The sequence below is a fragment of the Maylandia zebra genome, linkage group LG5 (assembly GCF_041146795.1).
Source record: "Maylandia zebra isolate NMK-2024a linkage group LG5, Mzebra_GT3a, whole genome shotgun sequence".
Classification (NCBI taxonomy): domain Eukaryota; kingdom Metazoa; phylum Chordata; class Actinopteri; order Cichliformes; family Cichlidae; genus Maylandia; species Maylandia zebra.
In genome coordinates, this window is record NC_135171.1 from 22,803,425 (window position 1) to 22,828,285 (window position 24,861).

Consider the following 24,861-nt stretch of genomic DNA (forward strand, 5'->3'; position numbering starts at 1 on the left):
AGAGAGGGCAGCCATCTGCCACAAGCGGCGGGAAAATAGACCTCAAGGATCTCTTAAGTTTTAAGGCTAGAGAAACCTGTAAGAACCCTTAACTAGGTGCAATATTTTTACACAGTGTTTACCTTTACTGTTTCACAAAAGGTTAAAAATGGAACTTCCACAATTTAGACTTTTTGAATGCAGGATATTTTATTAAAGCAGTTTAGAAGGAGGAAAGCAAAATATGAATCAAATAATAATAATCAAATCATTTGAATTATACTACTTATACTACTAATTAATGTACTCTGAGCTAATGCTGATTTCTAATATTGATCATGGGAGGAATGAGAGAGGAGAATGGGCACACTCTGGCCACTGGCACACTTATTTCTGTCGATATAATTCAATAAGGAAGCAGTCCTCCATACAAAGTCTTCCAATGAAATTTGAAGTACAGCTGAACTTGGCTTATACAGACAAATAAACAGTCATACTACAGTCATACAACAAAAGAATAAAAAGAATATGTTCTACTATCATAAATAAAGAATAGCAGCTTTAACAGTGGTACAGGTACGTGGAGGAATAGACAGACATGACATGAAAGAGGTAAATTAGAGGTATTTTGGCTGTTGCACTTTAGGGGGATATTCCACTTAATGTGGACATGGATCAGCAATGTGCAGTGACTACTCGTGAGTACTATCGTGAGTACCTCCTTCCAGAAGGCTTGCTCCGTGAGTCCCGTGCTGTTGTTTCTCTCTCTCTTTCGGACTTTTCACCCAGATAATTTAAGGCAAAGTTAAAAATCACATCACATGTGAATATACTTTTTATCTTTATGGATGTGTTTGTCAATCACAGCATACTTAATATAATTTATTTTAATCAGAATCATGCACGATGAGGACTTTTACACACTGTTTACATAGTGCTTTCATTCACAGAGAGAGAGAGACAAGGACATGCACAGTCATAACAATGCTCCCAGAATCTAGGTGAAATAGTCAGGCATCAAAATCATGTCATTACTCAAACTACATTTTCTTACTCATCATATAGATTTGATTTATTCTTGATTAGAATTTGATTAGAATTAAGGATGATTAACCGTTTAACTCCGTTTTAACATTCTGTATCATTTTTCCCATAAAAAGGCTGGATGTTAAGTCATTTTAGTCCACTTTTGGACAGAGATGAGCTAGGGGATCGCAATCTGTTTGACACCAGAGCATACCTCCACCTCTCCAGGCTCTCTGCCGCCTGCTACCTGCTCTCACTACGGATCACAATGTTGTCTGCAAACATCATAGTCCACTGAGACTCCTACCAAACCTCTCCATTACCACAGCAAACCAGAAGAGCAGACCCCTGATGTAATCCCACCCCCACTTTGAACCCATCTGTCACTCCTACAGCGCACTGTCCCGCTGTCTTCATACATGTCCAGGACCATCCTCGCATATTCCTCGGCCAGTCCTGACTTCCTCATGCAGTACTTCCTCTGTTGGCACCCTCTGGGCCTTTTACGGTCAAAACAGTAGTTCGATTACGATAAGATATAATAGATTCATTTATTTTTAGCGTTGCCCTTGTTTTCACTAAACATTCCAATAATAACTGAAAAACACTGACTGCATGGGACTCACAAGGCGTTGCATTGTAAAGCAGACTATTTTTTCACTGCCTTTATCTGTCGGTTTGGCAGAGCGATAGAGCGCTGCAAAGAATGAAACTGGTGACTTTCTATTTCACATAGTAGTTATTACAGAATTCGTTTAACTTTAATTCAACAAGTCAACAACTGTTACAAATTTTTAAATAAACGTGTTAAAGTGATTAAAAATTCTACTTTTCGCTGTTTTAATTAATCTTTTCCACGACCTGATCCCCCTGGGAGAAAATCGCCCGCTGCCTGCCGTCTGCTTCACAGGGATCGCGGGGACGCGCGTCTCGCAACCAAAATCATCCAGAGCGAGGTTGATGCGCGTCCACGCAAGACAGATCGAGGACGCAGCAGCTAGAGCTAAACGGTTAGCAGGGCCATCGGGCCCGGGTCGTTCATTTTGTTCAGGCGGACCTCCGACCGGCAGGGATTAGAAACGTGCGAGATCATATGTGTGTGGAGGGGGAAAGAGTAGCGCAAGATGGTTCGGGAAACCAGACACCTCTGGGTGGGAAATTTACCCGAACACGTTCGAGAGGAGAAAATCGTGGAGCATTTTAAACGGTAGGTTACGTGTTTTCCAAACAGCGCGCGCTAGCTGTCTCACTAACATTACGAACGGTAGGCGGTTGCTATCAATGCTAACACAGCTAATGTTAGCATTTTACGTTTTACTAGTATTGCTATTTCTCGTGTGCTGAATGCACATTATTGGCAGCGTGGTGATGGAAATTGAAGTCATATGTGAAGCAGAGCCGCTCGGGCCTCAAGGTGAACGATTTATAACATTCCTCGAACTTTTGTGAACGCCAAGGAGCAATTAGCTGGATTCGCTAGCCACCAAGCTTCCACCCAACCAACCATTTTGTGGGAAGTCGAGACGTTTTCACGATGTGTACAAGCCTAACGGCAGCTATCGTTAACCACAGAGTAGCATTAAATGCATTCGGTTAGTTTAGCCACTGGAAAAACCTCATACTCTGTTGTTTATCTGGTCGTCAGAGTGTTATATACCGATTGCTAATAGAAGGAAATTTACGAGAGCTGCCTCACGCCCGGTCCCATAAGTGTAGCTGCTTAAACTAAGCTAAGTTAGTCAGTGTTGTTGGGGTTCATTTGTGAAATTGTAAACTGCAAACCAGGTTTTGCTACCCTTTAGTGCTTAAATGTAAAACAAACCAACACCACAAACTGCCTTCCGGGGTTCATAAGAGTTATTTGTAGCTTTGTAGCTAACACTAAGTGTCTAATCTCTTGCTACGCGGCGTAAACACTACTTAAGTAGTTGGAAAACAAACATTCCTGCTAATGGGATTTATTGCTGCACACCCCATGTAGTGGTCTGCTGTTTAAACATGGTGCGTTTTTTTTACATATCCTATGTCCTATAGAAATGTCATCAATACTGCTTAGAACTTCCTCTTTTTCCAAGTATTCCCAAATGTGATCATCCAGTATAATCAATTGCTAGCACTTTTAAGTTCAGAGAGTTCACCTCTGATGTGTGGTCTCTGGTTCGTTATCATAAAGTCCTGCCTTCAAAGTCAGTGCCATTTGCAAGCTTGCTGATTAAAAACTGGCACATTCTATATTCTTGGCCGGTGTATATGTAATTTCCTCTTTGTCTCCATTTCAGGTATGGTCGTGTGGAGAGTGTTAAAGTTCTGCGAAAGCGCGGTTCAGAGGGGGGTGTTGCAGCCTTTGTGGATTTTGTGGATATCAAAAGTGCACAGAAGGCTCACAATGCTGTCAACAAGATGGGGGACAGAGACCTTCGGACTGACTACAATGAACCCGGGTCAGTCCCAAGTGCTGTTCGGGGCCTGGAAGACAGCTCTCCCTCGAGCAGTCGAGATGTTACAGGATTCTCTAGGGGAACGGTTGGTCCAGTGTTTGGGCCACCTGTGTCCCTTCACTCCAGAGAGGGACGTTATGAACGGAGAATAGATGGGTAAGTGGACACGGCGTCCCCTTCGAATCCAGGGAAACATAGGTATCACACAGGTGTTAAACCTAAACACATAGTGGGGGGTATCCGTAAGGGATTGATGCCTCAAGGGGTTACACAAAGGTAATCTAGGGATCGTTCCACTTTTCATCCTATTTGACTTGCCTTGCCCATTGGATCTAAGTAAATTAACTACACATTATCATTTGGTAAGGTAACTATATATTGAGAGTTTGACATCTGATGTGGATATTACATCTGTGTGGAATATCCTGGTGAGTTGTGGATTTATTACATTTTGTGGGAGTCTACCTTGGGGAGCTTGCGGATATTTTTTATAATCAACATGGAATCTATCTTTAATTTAAAAAAAAAATCTGGAATCACGTGAAGCTGGAAGTACATCACTGTTATGATGGATACACGTATTTTGGAAGTATCTATATAGGTATACACTCACTTGAAGAAATCTTCCATCGTGGGATATCATTTTTTTTTCTCAAGGCAACGACTAATTGCTGGACTGTTCATTACTTTTCCTTTTTCTTTTTTTGCGCTTTGCACTTGTGGATACAGCCTGTTCTGGATTTAACTTTTGACCGAGTGGATGGAAGAAACCTTACAGTCATCACACATTAGAAGAAAGACTGGTGTAGTTCCAAGGTATCATTGTCATGTTAGGATGAGATTAACTTAATCAAAAACAGGTTTTGTTCCGCATATGGACGCTGCACCGAGAAGATTTCACAAGAACACAGAGGATCCAACCACCTGGCCACCAACAACGTTTGTGGAGCTATTCTTGCTTTTGCCATGAAGACATGAAGAGTGGATAGTTGGGATGTAACCCCCTGGATGTACGCAATATTATACCCTGTGCTGGATGTACTGATGTGGATAGGTGTAGCTGCCATTCATTTGGATTACTCAAGTATGGATGTAGCCGTTTGAGACCTCAATCAGGAAAAAGCACTCCAAGTATCTTAGAGGAAGCTGAAGACATTTTTTTAAGTAACATGACAGTAAACAAAGATGACACCCACTGATTATGGAGTTGTATCCGGCCCACCAGTCCAGGAGGATATTATTTACTCTGATACTTGTCTGGAGTCTACTGACCTGCGTGATGTTAAATAACTTAACATTAACCCATGGAATATTTTTTTCCCCTGCCACTATAAAACTTTTAAAAAATTACAGTGAAATGAGACCGATCCCATTGGATGTATTTTTTCTCTCAGGCTCCAACTTACTGAGTAGTCAACCTGGAATCTGCCGATTACCCTGAAGCTCATCATCTTTTTAAAAAAAGATTTTATTCCATATTTATTTATTGAGGTTTTATGTTCCTATGATTTTTTTTTTTCTACATGTTGCAATACTCATAAAGGTCCATTTCTGTATATTTTTTTTTCTTCCTTTTTCCATCCAGTGAAGAGAATTAAATAAGCCCAACTGTGGATTATACGTCAACAATCTACTGCCCTGGTGCTCAGTACATGAACATAACATGCAATGCGAGAATACGTGAAGCGTTTTTGCCTAGGTCTCTCACATTCTGACCACCTAGATTTTATTTGGATTAGTTTCGGTAACTTCTTTTCTAAAAGGTTGGTATTTCTCTGCCCTCTGCATACTTTCTTTCCTAATCTTCCTTCGTGCTTTGTTTAATCATAGTTTTGCACTGCTTTTAGGGAAAGGGAAAAAAGTAAATTTTATTAAATGTATGTATCTGCTTAGTTTTTTTTTTTTTTTTCTTTTTTTTTTTTTTTTTGAGTTTTATGACTTGTTATTTCCAGTTCATGCACTGATCCAAACCCTGCATGGCATTTCTCCATACCACATAGATCATTAGAACAAATGTCCACTTGAATATTTGGGAGAAATGTTTTATGTAGATTTGTATTTTCTCCCCATATTCATAATAATTCATGAACAGTCAACCTCTGAAACCTCAGTGTTTATTGCTGTGCCAGTAAAAACAATTGGAGACTAAGAGCAACATAGCTTAAATCTGAAATAAAGTTCTGAAAGTTTGTGGGCAGCTTGTTTTCCTGTGACTGTTTGTGAATTTACATCATAGATGTATAGGTTATTAGATTTGGAGAAGCGTGACAAATGTAATCTGTTTTGGTTTTTTTTGTTCAGAGTTTTTACAGACAGTGCCAGTATTTGGGCCATTTATTGCTGTAGTGCATTTTTAAGTGAAATGCTTATTTTCTTTTTTTTGTTAAGAGTCTGATTAATACTTTTTATTTTCATGTCTGTCCTGTTCTTAATTTACAGTAGCTCAGAAAGCCGTGAACGTGCATATGATCACAGCCCATATGGACATCATGACCGCAGTGGTACTTTTGACAGACAGCGTCACTACAACGCCGATTATTACCGCGATCGCTCTGTGTTTACTGCTGCTGGCCCAGGCAGCAGTTCTGTTGGGGGAAGCTTTGAGGCGTCAGACCCACACTTTGACTCTAGAATCCGAGACCCTTTTACTCTTACTAACTCTTCACGACGTGACCTGTACCGAGATGACAGAGGACGGCGTGTCGATCGGACTTACCATCACCGTCGGAGTCGATCGTCTCACTCCTCACAGTCAAGGCATCCCTCCCCTCAGCGTACCACGGGGCAACCCCTCAAAACTCCTCATTCCCCTAAAAAAGCACCTTTGTCCCCTGGGAGAGGCCCGAGATCTCGATCTCACAGCAGATCTTCAAGCTCTGATTCAGTCAGCAGCACAAGCAGCACAGGCAGTGGCAGGTGGGAATTTTTTTCGTTTTTTAATCTACAAATGATGGATGAATATTTGTCCATGGACAAAGCATTGGGATTATGCTGGACAATTTGTAAATAATCCGTTTACTCAGACTTGTGTAAACAGAAGTGTCTAATCGTTTTACACTTTCATTGACAGTGATTCAAACAGCAGCTCAAGTGATGGATCGCAGGCTCGTTCTGTTCAGTCATCAGCTACACACGCACCACCTCAGTCCTCTATGGCGCTTGACTCTGAAGAGCCCCGTAGGAGCTTTGGCATTAAAGTGCAAAATCTACCAGTACGCTCAACAGGTGAGTTTTTAATGTTCATCTACCTCTCAGTGGACCAAGTTAAGTCTTTTCTCTGCTCAATAACCTTGCCATATCCTTGAATTTGTTATTGCCTCAATGGCATTAGAAAGTACATTTCCTACAGGCAACATGATCTGAAACATGAGGAGGTAGTTATTTGCAGGTAGGGGACTAGCTGCAGGTAGTTAAATGTAGCCATGTTTAAAAACTTTAATTTTTGGCTCTTGTAAAAGGGAGTTTCTGATGGTAAAGAGTGGTTGTTTAATGAAATAAAATTACTATTTCCTTTACTGTTTGCTGCAGGGCATTGTATAGATTTGTGGTGACAGAGATTGATCACTTTATTAGTTATTGTTTCATTTACATACAGATGTTTTCTAATTTTATTTTTGATTACACATTTAGCATGCTCGTGGTATGCAAACCAAACTAAGCTGTGAAATAAAAATAATTTGAGCCAGATGAAAGCCTCTTCCTGTCAACAGATTAAAGTGGGAGTCATTTCTTCTTTAGGTCATTGGGAATTCTGTTGTTTTTAGTAGTGTTGTAGTAATTCTGTTTTCCAATGCAGACACGAGTTTGAAAGATGGACTTTTCCATGAATTCAAGAAACATGGGAAAGTGACTTCAGTTCAGATCCATGGAACATCAGAAGACCGCTATGGGTTGGTATTCTTCAGACAGCAAGAGGATCAAGAAAAAGCCCTTAGTGTCTCCAAAGGAAAGCTGTTTTTCGGCATGCTTATTGAAGTCACTGCCTGGAATGGACCAGGTAGGTTGCAACAAAAGTCACAGAAATTTGTATTTTTTCTGATAAATATGGCAGATTTGCAGACACATTAATTCCCTCCACAGGCTTGAACCAAAATTCAAATAGCATGTGAGTAATATTAATGATAAATCCGTTTCTTCCTCCAGAAACAGAAAGTGAAAATGAGTTCAGGCCTTTGGATGGGCGAATAGATGAATTCCATCCAAAGGCCACAAGGACACTGTTTATAGGGAACCTGGAGAAGACCACCAGTTACCAACAGCTTCTCGACATTTTCCAACGCTTTGGTGAAATTGTGGTAAGCATCCATCTGACTTTGAATTACACACGTAAGTTTGTATATTTTACATTTAACATTTTGTATTTGCTCTCTTTTTTGTCTCAAGGACATTGACATCAAGAAAGTAAATGGAGTTCCCCAGTATGCCTTTGTCCAGTATTCTGATATTGCCAGTGTTTGCAAGGCTATAAAGAAGATGGATGGAGAGTATCTGGGAGCCAACAGACTAAAGGTAGTGTTTGTACACTAAGCAATCTTACCATTTCTCATCTGTGTATGTGTATATTTTCAAAATTATAGATTAGAGTGTTTATAATATCTATATTTGTGTCTTGTTTCCTTGCAGCTCGGTTTTGGAAAGAGTATGCCTACAACATGTGTTTGGCTTGATGGGTTATCAGCCAATATTACAGAGCAATACCTCACGCGGCATTTCTGCCGCTACGGACATGTAGTTAAGGTAAGGTGATGTTTTTCTCTTCCTTAAGATTTGATACTTTTGATTTTAGTACTCCCATAAATCTGATTTAATTTTTTTCTTTTTTGAAGGTGGTGTTTGATAGATTGAAGGGGATGGCTCTCATCTTGTACAACAACACCGACTTTGCTCAGACAGCTGTAAGAGAGACCAAAGGTTGGAAGATTGGTGGCAATAAAATAAAGGTAAAAATCAAGTGAAGGTTTAACTAATAAAATGTAATCCTAATGGTTTTTTTGCCCCCTTTTTAAATCTTTTTGTGTTTTATTCACTTATGATAGGTGGATTTTGCAAGTCAAGAGAGTCAGATGGCTTTCTACCGATCCATGCAGGCATCTGGACAAGACATTAGAGACTTCTATGAAATCCCTCCTGAACGACGGTAAACGACCAGTATTGTTATCTGAATACAGTTATTGTTTCTGTTTAATGACTTTATTTGCTTTGCCTTTTTTTAAATTAAGCAGATAGAAAATGTTTGCTGCTAGTGAAAGTGGTGATATTTTGAATCTCTCTTCCATTAGTGACAATATTTCAATTACAAATTAATTATTTAGATTCAATACTTTACACTTTGTGTTCTCTCCTTAACTCTATAGAGAGGATCGCAGAGCTCCGTATCATGAATTTGCAGCAGAAAGGGCTTACTATGAGAATATACGAACCCCTGGCCTCTATACAGAGGACACTCGAAGAGAGTATGCTGCCCGCAGCAGAGACCGGTTTCCTGAACTTGAACATTATCAAGGGGATCATTTTGACCCACGCTATCATGAAGACCCTAGAGACTACAGGGATTACAGAGACCCCTTTGAGCAAGACATCCGGAAGTACACATATATTCAAAGGGAACGAGAAAGGGAGCGAGAACGTTTTGAAGCTGATCGCAGCAGGTGGAGCCCTTCCCATCCAAGGCGACCTATTAGTCCAACAGTATCACCTTCAGCATCTGAGCGGGTTCCTAGAGACTCAGAACGACGAGTTTACAGCCAGTCATCTGAACGAAGTGACAGCGTGAGTTCAGTGTCACCACCACATTTTGATAAATCTGAAAAGACCCTGCTAGAACATCCCTCCAAGAGCGAGAAGAGCAGTCAGTCGGATCGTTTATCTGGAACTGAGAAACCCAAACGTGCAAAACGGAAAGAGAAAGGCGACAAAGCTGAAAAGATCAAATCAAGAAAAGCAAAGGGGCAATCCCCATCAAATCCACTACCTGAAACAGAGCCTGAGACTGGTTTTGATGGAGGGTCTGGAAGGGGAAGAGGATCAGACCAGGATGTCCATGAAAAACAGAAATGTAAAGGGGATGGCGACCTTCTTACTAGTACTCTGTTAGCAAAAAGTGAACGATCTGACATGAGTAAAAGTGATGGTTCAGACTTGGATGGAAGGAATCGACTCAAAAAGCATGTTAAGTCTGAAACTGATGGAAAAGATTCTGCAGTAGATTTGGATCGCCGTGCTGCAAGAAAAAGGCGTTTTGGTGACTCTGGAGCAGGAAGGACTGCTCGTCAGAAGAGAAGCAGGCATGAGGAGGAGGATGGTAATCAGTCTTCTGACTTTGGTGCAGGTACAACATATTTGAAAGAAATGGATACAGACAAACACAAAGATTCCCAGAGGAAAGATTCAAGACCTAAAAATGAAAAAAGTGGAACTCCAAAAGATGGTCAAGAGGACCTTAAAGTACAAAGAGAGAAATCAGAGGGATCTTTGGACCCACTGGAGTCCAAACAACATCTAGGGCACCCTTCCTCCAGACGATTTTCACAAGAGGGTATTGCAGACCAAAACAGTACAAGAGAACCAGACCACCATACTTCTGTAAAAATTGGTCAAAATTCTGAAATTAACAAAAGTGCCAAGAATAAAGAAGACCACATTGACATTGATACCTCTCAAAGTTATCGCAAACAGATGGAGCAAAACAGACGTTTGCATCAGCAGCAGCAACAGCGCGAGTCTGAGAAAACTGACAAACCAGCTAGTCCCCAAGGAACTGAAACAGAGGACTTGGAGCATCGGAGCCTCGTGCATGAAGTTGGTAAACCCCCTGAGGATGTCACAGATAATTTTCCGTCCCACAAATTAAAGAAACCAGACCAGATTGACTCCGAGTCAGGGATAAAGAGAGAGCGTGTGTACAGGAGCTTTAAACAAAAAAGTGAAGATCTAGACTGGACCACCAGCTCCCCTCCAGGACATTTCTCGAATCGTCCAGATGAGGACTTTGCAGATCCTCCTCAGAAAGAGTTGAGCCGAAATGATGAAAAATCTCAATCAGATCTGGAGTTATTAGTCAAAAGGACACATAACACACAAGTTAACAAGACAGGCACTCCTTTACTCATTGTGGAGGACGAGAAACAAAAGAGATGGGAAAGCAGAATTAAACAAGGCTTGTTACCTGATCTGAACTTTTCTCAAAATATAAATAAAAACATTCACAATCGCAAACGTTTGGAGTACGCTATTTGTCATGACTTGGAGCCTGGGGAAGTACGATCCGACTCCGAAGAGGACAGAGAGCCCAAACCCCACTCTCCTGTGCCCTCCACATCTATGCCTTTTTCTGAAAGACCAAGAGCTGACAGATTTTCAGACCCTAAACAAGCACAGCTTGAGAAGAATAAATTCTACTCCTTTGCACTTGACCAGACTATCACACCTGACACAAAGGCTCTGCTTGAGCGTGCAAAATCTCTGTCATCTTCCAGAGAAGATAACTGGTCATTTTTAGACTACGATTCTCATTTTGTAAACTTGCGTAACAGAAAAGACACTGAAAAGGTGGAAGCAGCACCAAGACCAACACCTTCCTGGTATATGAAAAAGAAAAAGACTCGAATTGGATCGGAAGATAAACTTGATGACAGGAAAGAGGAACCTAAGCCAGAGGAACAAGAACGCAGGGAGCTATTTGCCTCCCGATTCCTTCACAGCGCTGTCTTTGAGCTGGACTCGAGACGACTTCAGCACCTGGAACGCAAGCATGAGGAACCTGAGCAAAACAGTCAGCAAGCAGCAGGAGATGGTGAACTTGACTCAGGGCCTGTTGTCCTTTTCCATAGTCGTTTTTTGGAACTAACACGACTACAGCAACAGAAAAATAAAACTCAGCAGCTACAGGAGGCAAAAGAAGACACTATGCCCACAAATGAAAACAAAGTAGAAAAAGCTCCTGTTCAAGAGCAACAACCTCTGCAGTCACCTGAAACAACAGAAACTACCACAGAGGCAGAAATTAAACCAATTACCCCTGCTGAAAATGTAGTTCCTGAACCCAAACTCGAACCAGCGTCTGTCACTCAAACTGTGATCAAAGACGTTCCTCCACCTGATGACATATGTGTTTTACTAAACCCACCCCATGATCCATGTCCCCCTGTGTCTGTCAAAAAGGAACAAGAAACGGATCAGGAACATGTTGTTTCCATGCAGCACCCACCAATTGAGACGTCAGATTCTCTGCCTGTACCCATTACAGCATCTGAATCCAACTATTCAGCGAATAGAGAGAGACATTCTCCGTCTGAGGCAAAGCTGGATATTGTTATTGAGGATGTAAAACCTACATTCACAGAACTTTGCCACGAGTCTCACAATGAGCTTGTTAGCAATTCTGAACCAGAGCTGAATCCTGAGGCAAAACAACCAGAAGTACCTGTAGCCAGTAGTCCAGTACAGCCTAGTCTTGTTGAGCAGTTGGAAGTATTCAAGAAAGAGACTCCATCCACTTGTAAATTAGGATCAGAGAATGAAGGTGACATAAAATCTCAAGCTGGTAAAGTACAGGTACCAGTTGACAGTGAAAGAAATGATGAACCAGTCTTATCTCAGAAAGAAAATAAAACAAAAGAAATAAAAAATAAGAAGTATAAGTCTCTTGCACAAGTTGCTTCTGTTCCTGTAGCGTCTGCACCAGGTACTGAGAAACAAGCAACACGCAAGAGTGAGCGCATTGACAGAGAGAAGCTGAAACGTGGCTCATCCCCGAGAGGTGAGTCGAGGTCCACAGGCAAATCTCCAATCCATGGATCAGATCCCGATACCTCTGAGCACAGCATACCAGTAAGCAGAGCAAGACGAAGAAATGTTAAATCAGTCTATGCCACCCCAGTTGAAGATGATACACCAGTTCGTTCCGGAAAGGATGTTGCAGAGTCGCCACGCTCTGCCCGAAAACGTGGTACAGACAAAGATGCCATACAACAAAATACTGAACCAGATCCACCAACTCCAACACATGCAAATAAACGTGGTCGGCCTCCCAAGAATCGCAGGCAAGGTGATGATACTGCAACTGCTAAAGTAGAAAAATCTAAACTGGATGGTAAAGACACGGATTCAAATGAATCAGAAAGTGGTGAACGTATTCCAAGAATGTCAAAAGGGAGAACGCCACCGTATGACACAAAGGGTTCATCAAATCAGATGCCCACATCACTAGGATCTGGATCAACAAGGAAGGGGGACAAAACTGAGGCAGCTGATGATAATGGTCAGGAAAATGATTTCACGTATGAAGATACCTCGCCTTTGCAAGAGTCATCAGTTTCAGGTAAAGAAGATCCATCGCTGAAAATTGATGAAAAGAAAGAGGAGATGGTCAAACAAGGCATAGAATTGGCCAAAGGTAAAGATGTTCTCCATGAAAAGGTATATGATGACAAATCAAATGGAAAAGAGGCAGATGCCTCCAACCTGGAAGAGAAAACCATGTCAGAAAAAGAGAAAACTCTTAGAGGAAAAGCAGGGAATTCCAAGTCACCAGTCCTCAAGAACCTCAAAATCAGACTGCATGCAACAGAGGTGAAAGACCTTCTTCAGTTAGGAGAAGAAGAGCCTGGGACTCCAGAAGACTCGTCAAAAAGTCTTAGACATGGTGACCACAGTGAACAGGTTTTAAAGTGCACAAATGCTAACAAAGGAGGCTCCAGCAATGAAGACAATGAAAATGCAGCTTCAGACCAAAAGGAGCTCCTGGGAGCATCAAAAAATGTAATTTCACAGGAGCTGGAACTGGAGCAAGCTGTGGAGAACATTGCTAAACTAACAGATCCAACCTTTCCAACAGAACCAACACCGCCTGTCCCTCATACAGATGTAAAAAGTGACCCAGAGGAAGAAAAAACATCTAATCCTGCCAGTGAGTCAGAACTGATGGCTGCTATTGATTCAATAACCCAGGCACCTCCAGCAAATCTAGATGTAGTCTCAGAACCTGAGATTCAAGACTTGGTTCAGCACATCAAGGAAGATGAAACAAATACATCTTCTGTCCAGGAGGAACCCGCTTTCCCAAACACACCCAAAAAGGGCCCCAAGGGAAGACCTAGAACACCTAAACGTTTTCCTAAAGGCCAGAAACAATTAAGAAAGGATTTGAAAGATGGACATTCGTTAACTGAGGAATCGGCAACCCCATTAGCAGATAGTACAGCTTCTGATGCAAAGGTTTTTTCTGAGACACCTGCTGCTGCAGCAACTACTGCAGTTATTACTCCTGCTACTTGGAAGACAGAGCCTGAAACCTCAGCAGTCAAAGCTACAGATGTAAACGCAGAGACAGAGTCATCTTCAGAAGAACACATCCAGCATTTCAAGTCTGTTTACCCGCAATCCAAGAGTCCAATATGCACAAAGCCACAGCACTTGCCATCTGAATGCAACTCTCCTTCTCTGTCACCACGAGCTAACAACCCAAATGTCAGACCCCCTCAAACAAGCAGAAATCCTGTTTCTCCACCAGACTGGCGCCATCATTCTAAAGATACCAGTGCCTCTTCCTTACCAATCATGCCATTACCAACCAAGGAAAACCAGCCTTTACCATCAGAGTCTGAAAACAAGGATATTGATCATGGCACAAGTGACTTGAGACAGATTTTAAAGAAACATACAACTAGTTCACAGACAGGCAGCAGCTCTGTTTCAAGTAATCTGCCAAACCTTCGAGATCAGAACCTATCTGAAAGTAATTCTCAGCTCACAGCCATTGTGTCAAATAAGTCATCACTGTCTGATAGTAAAATATCAGTGCATTCTGCCCCACCTATTGTTAGACCTCCACAAACGACTCCTGAGACAAAGTCTGTGATCTCTGTTATTGCATCCACTGCCACATCTGTTATCAGCCGTATTTGCAATCCTTCTGAGCCTGAGGATAAGGTGAACATGAACATTGTTGACATTCCTATAGCCAAACCAAGTTATAGGCCCAGCAAAGATGATGCTGGGTCATATCCTGTGCTGCCTGCTGGTGATGAAGGAGGAAGTGCCACACGCTTCATTATTGAGAGCCCCACTCTTAGCACTGGATCTTGCCCAGGTCTGAGAGTAAATACATCTGAAGGAGTGGTGGTATTGAGCCATTCTGGTCAAAAAACAGAGGGACCCCAGCGAATTAGTGCAAAGATAAGTCAGATCCCATCAGCAACACCAAGTGAGATGGAATCTCAGCAACTGGTATCCATACCCAAGCAGGATTTGTATTCCCAGCCAGGGCTTCAAAAAGGGCCTTCATCACAGATGGATCATGGGCATCCCAGTAAACACCAGTCAGGATTGTCTTCAATCAAACAAGAAAACACTGGTTTGGAAAAGATGGATTCCGCTTACCAATCTGGACCTCAAGGAGTAGTGAAGCGTCTGCCACCAAGCAACCAGCAGGTAATAGGTTACCATCAAGATTACATGCCTTTAAAACATCCAAAGAAAATGGATAGTGCTGATCCTCATGGTACAGATGGAACCAAACCGCCTTGGACCTCTGCCATAAGCCCTGCAATAAGCCCCCATTTACCCTCTCCACCTGGAAACCACGTAGGTTTTAGTGATAGAACTCCTTCACATCTCGGTGGGGTCAAGCAGGAACCACGGTCCCCACGTAAGTCAGGGCACGCACACTCTCCATTTGTGTCTTCACCCATTGGTTCCTCATCACCCAAGGGTATTCCAGTTATGTTATCCACTAGCCATCCTGCCATGCAACAGTTTATTGCTGGCGTGCATCATCCCGAGCAGTCTGTTATCATGCCACCTCATAGTGTGCCTGGAGGCTTGGGACGAATGTCTCCACATTGTGTTACTCAGTCAATTCAAGTGGGGCATCTGGTCCAGGGAGATGTCAGAGTCAATACTCCACCTCTTTCTGTGATGAGCTACGGCATGCACAGTGAGTCGCTCAGCTCCTCTTGGTCTAGTGCCATGCAGCCACGGCCTACCTCACCTCAGGCTGTTGGCAGAGACAAGGTTCTCAAAGTAAACCCAGGTTCTTTGAGGAGTCATGAGTCATCTCCTGCACAGCTGAAGCTGGACACTCTGCAGCCCGATCCTCGTGGGAGTTTGCGGAGTAGTGGCCATTTGGACAAAACATACATAGCACAGAGAGACATGCGTGTTCTTTTGCATCAACAGGGGGATCGTTCAACCGCAGACTCTCATTCTGGACACATTCAGGAGACCTCTCTATCTCCAAGAGCACATGCTTTGTCTAAAGGTGTGTCCGATAAGGATATAACAAAGTCTTTAGAGGCAAAGAGGCCCCACTCTCCACTTCCTAAGGATGGAATGATGGGAATCAGACAATCCGGACAAGCAATGGCATCTCCCCACAGGGTTCAGCTGATGCCACCTGGACCTAGTGGTTCATTCACAGACTACCCGGGGATGTACTCAAACCCGAGAGGAATCCATTCTCAAATGCCAGAAGCGTCTGCTGTTGGACTTACCCAGCCGCCAATGAATGTCACACCTGCTGCGGTGAGTGCGTGATGTTTAAAAAGACAGTCAACATAATCAGTATTGACAGATCTGTGTTGGTACAAAGGACGTGTATAACTAGCAGTTGGTTTATACAATAAAAGCACAGCTTAATAACAGCAAGTGCCTCATAATGGCTGTGGATTACATGGAGAACCTATCATTTAATATAAGAAAGCAGTTTAACACTGTCATGAACTGCAGGTTTCAGAATAATTATGAATTAAAATAAGAACTGAAGGAAAGAAAACTGAACCTTAAACGAAAACATTTTTAAAGCAAAGATTAGTTGTACTGTTGTTCTTAACTGTTTCTTGAATTTGTAGGGTGCGGACCACCAGGCAAAAGATGGCAAGATGACACAGCCTGTTAATATGGTGCAGTTACTCACGGTAAGGCAAATCTCCCAACAGATTAAACAAGGTGGTTGGTCTGAGCAAGAGCTAGCCTCGTCTCATTCATTTGTTGTTTTTGTTTTTGCCTCATTTAAATAGAAATACCCTATTGTGTGGCAAGGGTTGCTTGCACTTAAAAACGACACCGCTGCAGTCCAGCTGCATTTCGTCTGTGGCAACAAAGCTTTGGCTCATCGATCACTGCCCCTACAAGAAGGAGGTGCACTGCTTAGGATTGTCCAGAGGATGAGACTGGAGGCTTCACAACTGGAGAGTGTAGCCAGAAGAATGACTGTACGTGCGTTTTTTGCTTTACTTCCCTGTTTTAAACAAGTTTCTGTCTGCTAATAACATGAACCTTTTGCTCTCCACAGGGAGACACCGACTACTGTCTCCTCCTTGCTCTGCCTTGTGGACGAGATCAAGATGACGTCCTGAACCAGACCCAAGCTCTTAAGGCAGCGTTCATCAATTACTTGCAGACAAAGTTGGCTGCTGGTATTATCAACATCCCCAACCCAGGTTCCAATCAGGTGAGTCATCACTGTTTTATTAATTGTCTGTCCTATGTGGCTTATACCAGCGGTTCCCAACCTTTTTTGCGCCACAGACCGGTTTATGCCCGACAATATTTTCACGGACCGGCCTTTAAGGTGTCGCAGATAAATACAACAAAATAAAACTAGTACCGGTACCGAAAAAAAAAGATTTATTCATAACACACGTGAAAAGACCCAGGAAAACAGAGTTAACAATAAAAACGATAACAAAATAACGCTGAAAACCGATTTAAAAACCCTGAAAACCATACATTTCACGCTGGCTTATACAACAGTTTAAAGGCTGGTTTAAGTGTATTAAACACACAGAAGGGGCTTCTCAGCTGCATATCAGGCCATTGGTTTGATCTTCCCTAATTTTTTTTCCTGGAGTATGCAGCACAGAGAAAACAAACATGTTTTGATGCTTATCATCTTCTGATCTTCAATACCATTTGATGGCTTCATTTTAAACACAGAACTGGTTCTACAGGATTGATGGCATACATTTTACTTGGCCAAAGTACTTGTGGAGTCCTTACCATATAGTAAAGGGTTTAGGCTTCTTTGGAAGTGCATTTGTGTATATGCATAACTCACATGGGACTTTCACAGGCCGTGAAACATATTTATTGTAGGGATCCTTGTCAGACAGAAACTGCCCCACACAGTTCATGTGAATGACTGTTCACATGACCTGTGCCATACTGTCTTTACCTGGTGCCGTTTGCATATTACCTGTTTTCATATTGTACCCGAAGGAGTTGAAGTGCACAGGTTTTCTTTTCATTTCAATAAAGCAGCATCTCTAGCACACACTTCACAAGTCTGACACCCTGTAGCAGTTTTTTTTTAATCATTGGCTTTTTATTATTTTATTTTTATTTATTTATTTTTTGTACAAAATTTTCCTGAAATGTCCAATAGATTTTTTTCTATTAAAGTTTTAAATGACTTTACTCATTCTCTAAGAATTGTATCCTGTGGATCTCTTTGTTCTTTGTTTAACAGACGCTGTCATATTTGATCAATCTATTGTTAAAAAATAGATATAAATAGATCTTGAAATCCTTACAAGACTGAATAATTTTTGTAAACAAATTTAATTTTAAAAAATAAACTTTTGTGGCCTACCTGGGGACTGAGTCCCACACTCACTCTTTGAGACAGAAAAAATTAAAAACTTTTTGACTTCTTTGTTACTGAATGACACTTTTGAATATTAAAAAGTCATGCCCATCTCAGTATTTCCATGCAACTGATATGTGTCTCTGTACTTCCCAGCCCGCCTATGTGCTTCAGATTTTCCCTCCGTGCGAGTTTTCAGAGAGCCACTTATCCCAGCTCGCCCCCGACCTTCTCAACAGGATTTCAAGCATCTCGCCACATCTCATGATAGTCATCACCTCTGTGTGACGTCCACTGCTGGGAGGATGGATCTTCTCGTTGATGAGCCTCAGGAAGCCAGAGGAATATTTTTTCTTTTTTTTCCTGGACACAGTGGGAATGTGTAGGATAAGTCCTATCAACACATTTTTGTTTTTTCTTTCCCCATCAGTCTTTTTTTTTTCCTCTTTTTATGTTTTTCCCCCTCTCTTGTCACTCCTGTCTGGTATATTTGTCCTTCTCAAAAGAACTCAGGGATGGATCAAACCAGAATGAGTCTTACTTGACCATTTCTCTGCTGTATTTCTATTTATTGGAGTTTTATTTTAATATTCGGAGATGCTCTGAAGAAGGAAGGAAGGAAGAAAAAAAGTCAGGATGGTTGATGAACGACTCTCTGAGGGGCCTGTTTCTTTCATCTGTCCTGATTGATTGTTAATCATTGGTTCAGAAATTAGGATCTTTGAGGTACCTCAGCACCAGATCAGACATTTCAGCATGTAATTTTAAATAATTCTGTACAGACTTCCTCGCCCAGGCCTTTTCTTTAGAGGAAGGAGGATTAACCCTGTAGAAGACTTTTCGTTTAACTCCACCAGCTCTGCTCATGTTCTCACACTACTGAAGCAGTTTACCCCTCTGTCACCTGCCTTTGCATTGAACAAGCTACAGTTTGATTTGGGAGTTTTTGAACATGGGACTTTGTAAATATTTTAAATATTTAAAAGGAATTTAAAAAAAAAAAAAAACACGGACCCAACATGGACAGCTTAACAGAGAGACTGGTACTCTGGGACGTACCAGAACACAGAGTGTGGAAATGTAGATGGACAGATTCTTAATTTTTGGGTGTAAATACTTGTAACAGAAGAAGGTTGGCACGCTCTTGTGAGTGGAGTCTGCTAATGGCACTTCATATTTTGTAACTCAAATAAACTCCAGGAAACATGGATATCTAAGATGTGTATCTTTTTTCCCCCCATGCACTGCCTTGAAGAGGTTCGGTTTGGTTGAAGTGTTTCACTTTCTTCTAATACTGAAGACCTCAAGAGTTTGTTTTTTTGGGTTCATTTGTACTTCATGACATAAAAACAACCTAAAACTTTAGAAATCGGATGAGTAAATTTGAGGTTTTAATCACAACTCTGAGACTGAAATTGTATTTCCTGTGTTTTTTGGCTGCTTGCACAACCCCATTTTAACACTTCATTTGTCAGTGTTGAGTTGGAAGATGCATTCCTGTGCAGAAACAGGTGTATGAGCTAAATGACATGCAGAACATGACACAGCTTAGTAAATTGAATATATCACATAGCAGTACAAAGAAGGCTCAGAAAGATGAAAAATTCAATTGAACAATGAGTCCATTACACAGAAAATACAAAAGGAAAAGAAGAGCTCACTAAATGAAAATCTAACTGCCCTGCAGGAGCTGAAATCTTGAATGCAAGTTTGGAGTATATGAAGAATTAAATAAAGGTTCAGTTTTGTTTTAATTAGAATTATTTTTTTGGCCTGCATCAATCGGAGTAATTGCCTGAAGGCCAAGAAAAATAAGAATTATCGTTTAATCAAATAATTTAAATTTGATTTCACATCATCCCCCGCTATCTCTCCCTATTTTTCTAATATTCACTGTTCAATCCAACAAAGGTGGGAAAAATCCCTCAAAAGTTGTACAGCAAGTTTTTCCACCTGTTAATCTGATTATATGCTGAAAATAACTTTAGTTAAAACAAAGTGAAGAAGAAGTTTGCCCATCTTTTTAATATTATATTGTGGCATAGCAAATACAGTGTTACTAATAACATCAAGAGTGGTTCAGAAAGCAGTGAGTTTACCTTCAGGTACTTATTTACATGCGTGTCCTGTATGGTCATGTCAATCTGACCAACACAGAGATGATGCACCAGCCAGGCTGCAGTCTGATGGGTTGTTCGTGAGTCAGTTGACTGAATCTTATTTTATGCATCAAATTTTGTTTGGACAAGTATTGACATCATCACACATGAAAAATGGTGAATTTTAAACTTGAACACATTAAAAAAACAAAACATGACTTCAAATTGAGGCAGCCGTATTTACCTCGAGAGGAAGATAAAAGTATCACATACACTGGTTCTATTTTTGATTTATAAAACACTGGCAACTTTAAATGTGTACTATTGTTTCAAATCATCACTGGAGCCAAACAGCGCCACCAGCTGGTCTTCGTACTGGGAGATGTTTCTCTTCATGATGTCAATGCAGGGACCCAGCAAACGCTCAAAAGCCTGGATGTCAATTACTGGAAGGAAAAAAAGACACATTTTGATTCATGTCACAGACATTTTCGTATTTTTGCGTTTTACATGGTACATGTGTCAGGCTGCTGCATCATTCTTCCCACAGTCATGTTTGGAAAAAGTACGTTTTCACAGATCTCAAACCATCACACACTGAAAACTCACTGTTTCCACAGGCATCGAGTAGTAAGTATATAGCAGCCAGGTGCTGCTAAGCACACCATATCAGCGCAAGCACCTCATATCAACTATCAAGCATGGTGGTGGAAGGGCTTGTTTTTTCAGCCACAGGGCCTGAGCACCTTGCAGTCATTCAGTTGACCATGAACTCGTCTGTATACCAAAGTATTGTAAAGTTGCTGTGATGGGACCTTAGGAGAGCTGTGCATAAATAAATGCCTGCTAAACTCAATTAACATTACCAACATCTGTGGGCATTTAATGTACCTAAACATTTGGTTTCTCCCACAGCGTAAACTGTTGCTGCACGAGGTTTGTTGGTGACCAGTGCCAGCTCCCCAAAGTACTGCCCTCTGGAGCAGCGAGCTACCTCCACTTCTGCGTTATCCTGCTGGCTCGCCTTTGTCTGCAATAAAGAAACTTGTCAGTCATTTCATACATCTGAGACATACAGTAAAACAAACATTATTAAAAAAATTAATAGATAAAATGGTTAATTAAGAGGTTTGGCAATAGTAGTGCGCTTACTTTGCTTTTTATCATAATCTTCACTTCTCCTGTTTCCACAATGTAGAAACACTCAGCTTTGTCACCCTGCAAAAAGAAAAAGCAGCAGAAAAGACTAAGTTTAACCAAAGTGTTCTTAATATATAAACTTGAATCTAAAAACAACCCAAGATAAAGCAGGCCTATACCTGTGTAATTATGCGGTCTCCATCTTTGAATGCTCGAGCTCCCAGAACATCAACAATCTTCATTCTCTCAGAAACCTAAAACGAAGCAGGTGAAATAAACGTTGAATAAAAGGTGGCTATGTTGTTATATCCTGTTGTTTTTTTTAAATGCCGTGTGTGTGTCTGCAAACCTCAAGAGACTTCAGAAGAGGAACGCATTCAATGAAGGCCTCATACATCCTTCTCTTCTTTGCATTATTTTTCACAATCAGTCTGTGAAATGTGGCTCGATCCTGAAAGGGAAGCAACCAAAGAACAACCTGTTTCACGCACTCTGTCACATACAGCACAATGCTACGGAGGATGAAGGTCATCTTCTTCTGTCAGACTCACCAGGCCCCACAGGGCTCCGTCCTGTGTCGCCACGATTGTGGCGGCTCGAGGCGTGTTGTACATGAGAGCCAGCTCTCCAAAACTGCCCTTGTTGTCATATTTTCCAACACAAATGCTCACACCGTCCTTCTGTACAAAAATATCGTAGACACCTCTGGAAGTGATTGGACAGAGAAAGAGAGGGAGCAGATGTGAATTGCAAGTCCTCTTTACATACTAGTTAATTATGGAGTTCCACAAGGTTCTATACTAGGACCAATTCTGTTTACATTATGCATATATTATACATTAGGTACTATCATTAGAAGGCATAGCATACATGTTGAATAATCAGGCCCCATCTTATCTTAAAGACCTCATAGTACCGTATCACATCATTCAAGCGCTTCACTCTCAGACTGTTGACTTTCTTGTGGTTCCTATGATATTTAAAAGACGAATGGGAGGCAGAGGCTTCAGCTTTCGCACCCCTCTTCTGTGGAACCAGCTCCCAGTTTGGATTCAGGATTAATCTAATTACTACTAATCTGTGGCTCTCTTCCACAGTGTCTTTTATCCTCTCTTCCTTCCCTCAACCCCAACTGGTTAAAGTAGATGGCTGCCTGTCCCTGAGCCTGGTTCTGCAAGAGGTTTCCTGTTAAAACTGAGTTTTTTCTTCCCACTGTTGCCAAGTGCTTGATGGTTGGGATTTTGTCTGTAATATTGTAAGTTCTTTACCTTATAAAATAAAGTTCTGTCTTGTGACTTGGCATTATAACCTAAATTAAATTGATTTGAGCAGGTTTAGTTTAAATATTGAAAAGAAGGTAAACCTCGCTCACTTCTCTATGACGTAGAAATTGTCCCCATCCTCTCCTTGGTCTATGATGTGATCCTGAGGTTTGACCAACACTTCAAACATGGCGTCTAAAACCTCAGAGAACTGCTCCTGGAGGAAAACATAACGAGACAGGTTTCTTTTTATGAAACAAATTCTAAGAATGCATATTTAAAAAAGGCATTTGAAGCTGATTTAACATATATAAAAGTGGAGCTTAAGCTTAAATATAAGAACAGTTGAGAGAGGATAGTAAAGGGCAGGCACGGTGTAGGATGTGAAGCCAAAATTATAGAGAGCAAAAGCCAAACTTGATTTGAAAGAACTGAAAAATGAAGCAGACTTTTGCATTTAAAAAAAAAAAATAAGTCCCTTTGTCACCTACAGTAAGCCAGTAACATGACATTTAAAACCTGAGTGCTGTGGTCTGCAGCACTTTCTGGTCTTGGACATTGTTCCTGCAGGTCTCTGTCTATGATCATCACAAGGGGAACCACGTCTTCTTTTAAAACCTGATTTAAGCTGCTATACCTGCTCTAATGTCTTGAACAGTAAAATGTCTCTGCATGCGTCCTGAAGCCGGCGACGCTGCTCGTCTGTTTTGGGATTCACAACCCGAGGCTCTGTGTCATCGTCCTCATCATCATCTGGGTTGTATGCCTCTGCACAAACTGCAGCAAGACAAACAAATGAACAAAGTGGAGTCATGTAGCCACATTGACTCACGCCGTTCCACTTACTGACCTGCAGTTCTGCGATTGGTTTTTCCAGAGGGGCGCTCTGCAGAGAGAGAGAGAGAGAGGTCAGAGCGTTACACTGAGTGTTTTTAAAGCCAGGGCTTAGCACACTTCACTGTAACAGCTCCAGAAGTGCTCGTAACAGTGTTAATAGTGAGATACTCACTAACGGGGACTGGTTCCTCCTCTTCCTCCTCCTCCTCTTCCTCATGTTTGTTGGGTTCATCTGTGTCTGATTCAAAAGTGACTTCTTTCTGCACAGACTCAGTGTTGGGTTTCTTGTCTTGCTGGTCATTTCTTTGGCTCTCCAGAATACGTGTGAAATGCTGCACAGCAAACTCGGCCAAGTTGGGAGGCCTGCGACGAAGCACTTCCACCGTGTATCCCTGCAGCAGCTCTTTCAAACCAGCTGGTATCTCTACAGTGCTCATCATTCAGGTTCAAAGGTCAGGAGCTTTAATGGAGGAAAAAAAAAGTCTATAAGAGCTTCTTTTCCATTAACCTCAGTTTACGATGGCAGGAATAACAAAATGCAGCAATCAGCATGTGATAAACACACTTTCTGTCTGAAGCATCATCACTGGAGCATAGTGACTCCACCTCCTCCTCCTCCTCCTCTCCCAGTCTGCCCTGTATTGATTCTTTTATTTAGCACAGCCTGTCGGAAAGTATTGACCAGGTCTTTTCACATCACATGTAATTAAAGGCTGTCCACTGGATCAAGCCTCAGAGCACGATGATCTGGCAAAGAAACAACACACGCAGAGTGATTTTAACAGTTTATCCTGGAAGTCAGGCTGGTGTTCACGTCCAAATGTCTTCATTTATATTCATAAATATATAGCACAGTTATGAAAAACGCAGTACTTCGCTGGAAAATAAAAAGTAACTATCACAGTACAAAATAACTTCAATGCAAGTGTCCTCACACACACTGATTAGTCTTTTGTGCTCCTCTGCTCCCCGGGTGATGGGGCTGGGGTGTTTGTGGGGGGTTGGAGGTTGATATCTGATCTTCTGAGGATCTTGTGATCTTCTGCTCCTGTCCTCCTTTTACAACACTGACTATTGTATTCTACAAGATACATGATTCTGATCTTCTGATGATCTTATGATCTTCCTCTTCCTGTCCTCATTTTGTATCACGGTACAAACATACAACCCTGTTATGGTACAAAATGGTTTTGGTAATATGACTCAAACAAAAGGGAACGTTTTGCATGCATAACTTAAATGGATGAAGGAAGAAGAGAAACTCGAATTTAGAGTTACACTGAGTTTATTTTTGGGAAAAACTGCCTGAGGTTTTTATTTTTATTCTAACCTCTTAAAGGGACTCTGCAGCTGCTGAAGACGATAAGGCAAATCATTGTTTAAATTTCGATCTGGCAATTTGTGCAGCCATTTCTGGCTCAAGGAGTTTCTACTCCAGGAAGAAATACACTTTAAGTTGACGACTGTGATTGTGGGTGTGCATGTCGCAAAAGTCC

At 41.5% G+C, this 24,861-nt stretch overlaps 2 protein-coding genes across 5 annotated transcripts; one reads left to right on the forward strand and one right to left on the reverse strand.

Annotated features, from left to right (window-relative positions):
- The first annotated feature begins 1,966 nt into the window (after positions 1 to 1,966).
- Positions 1,967 to 19,237, forward strand: si:ch1073-335m2.2 (msx2-interacting protein). 4 transcript variants are annotated; one of them, XM_004544751.3, is made up of 15 exons: positions 1,967 to 2,212; positions 3,285 to 3,599; positions 5,883 to 6,359; positions 6,514 to 6,668; positions 7,240 to 7,440; positions 7,587 to 7,738; positions 7,827 to 7,952; positions 8,067 to 8,180; positions 8,270 to 8,383; positions 8,480 to 8,580; positions 8,798 to 15,965; positions 16,292 to 16,357; positions 16,460 to 16,654; positions 16,735 to 16,893; positions 18,184 to 19,237. In XM_004544751.3, exons 1-15 carry the CDS (start codon positions 2,130 to 2,132, stop codon positions 18,313 to 18,315), a joined length of 9,558 nt encoding a protein of 3,185 aa, XP_004544808.3. In that variant the 5' UTR covers positions 1,967 to 2,129; the 3' UTR covers positions 18,316 to 19,237. The 4 variants fall into 4 exon arrangements, with proteins under 4 accessions (XP_004544808.3, XP_024658231.2, XP_024658232.2 ...); XM_024802463.2 differs by having other exon boundaries at positions 5,886 to 6,359; XM_024802464.2 differs by lacking the exons at positions 1,967 to 2,212; positions 3,285 to 3,599 and adding an exon at positions 3,606 to 5,206.
- Positions 19,238 to 20,034: 797 nt separating this feature from the next.
- prkar2ab (protein kinase, cAMP-dependent, regulatory, type II, alpha, B) lies at positions 20,035 to 23,917 on the reverse strand. The gene is made up of 10 exons (XM_004544749.4): positions 23,538 to 23,917; positions 23,379 to 23,414; positions 23,166 to 23,305; positions 22,639 to 22,745; positions 21,818 to 21,971; positions 21,616 to 21,717; positions 21,446 to 21,520; positions 21,279 to 21,344; positions 21,018 to 21,156; positions 20,035 to 20,572 (listed from the first exon to the last, which is right to left on the reverse strand). Exons 1-10 carry the CDS (start codon positions 23,803 to 23,805, stop codon positions 20,448 to 20,450), a joined length of 1,212 nt encoding a protein of 403 aa, XP_004544806.3. The 5' UTR covers positions 23,806 to 23,917; the 3' UTR covers positions 20,035 to 20,447.
- Between the last annotated feature and the right edge of the window lie 944 nt (positions 23,918 to 24,861).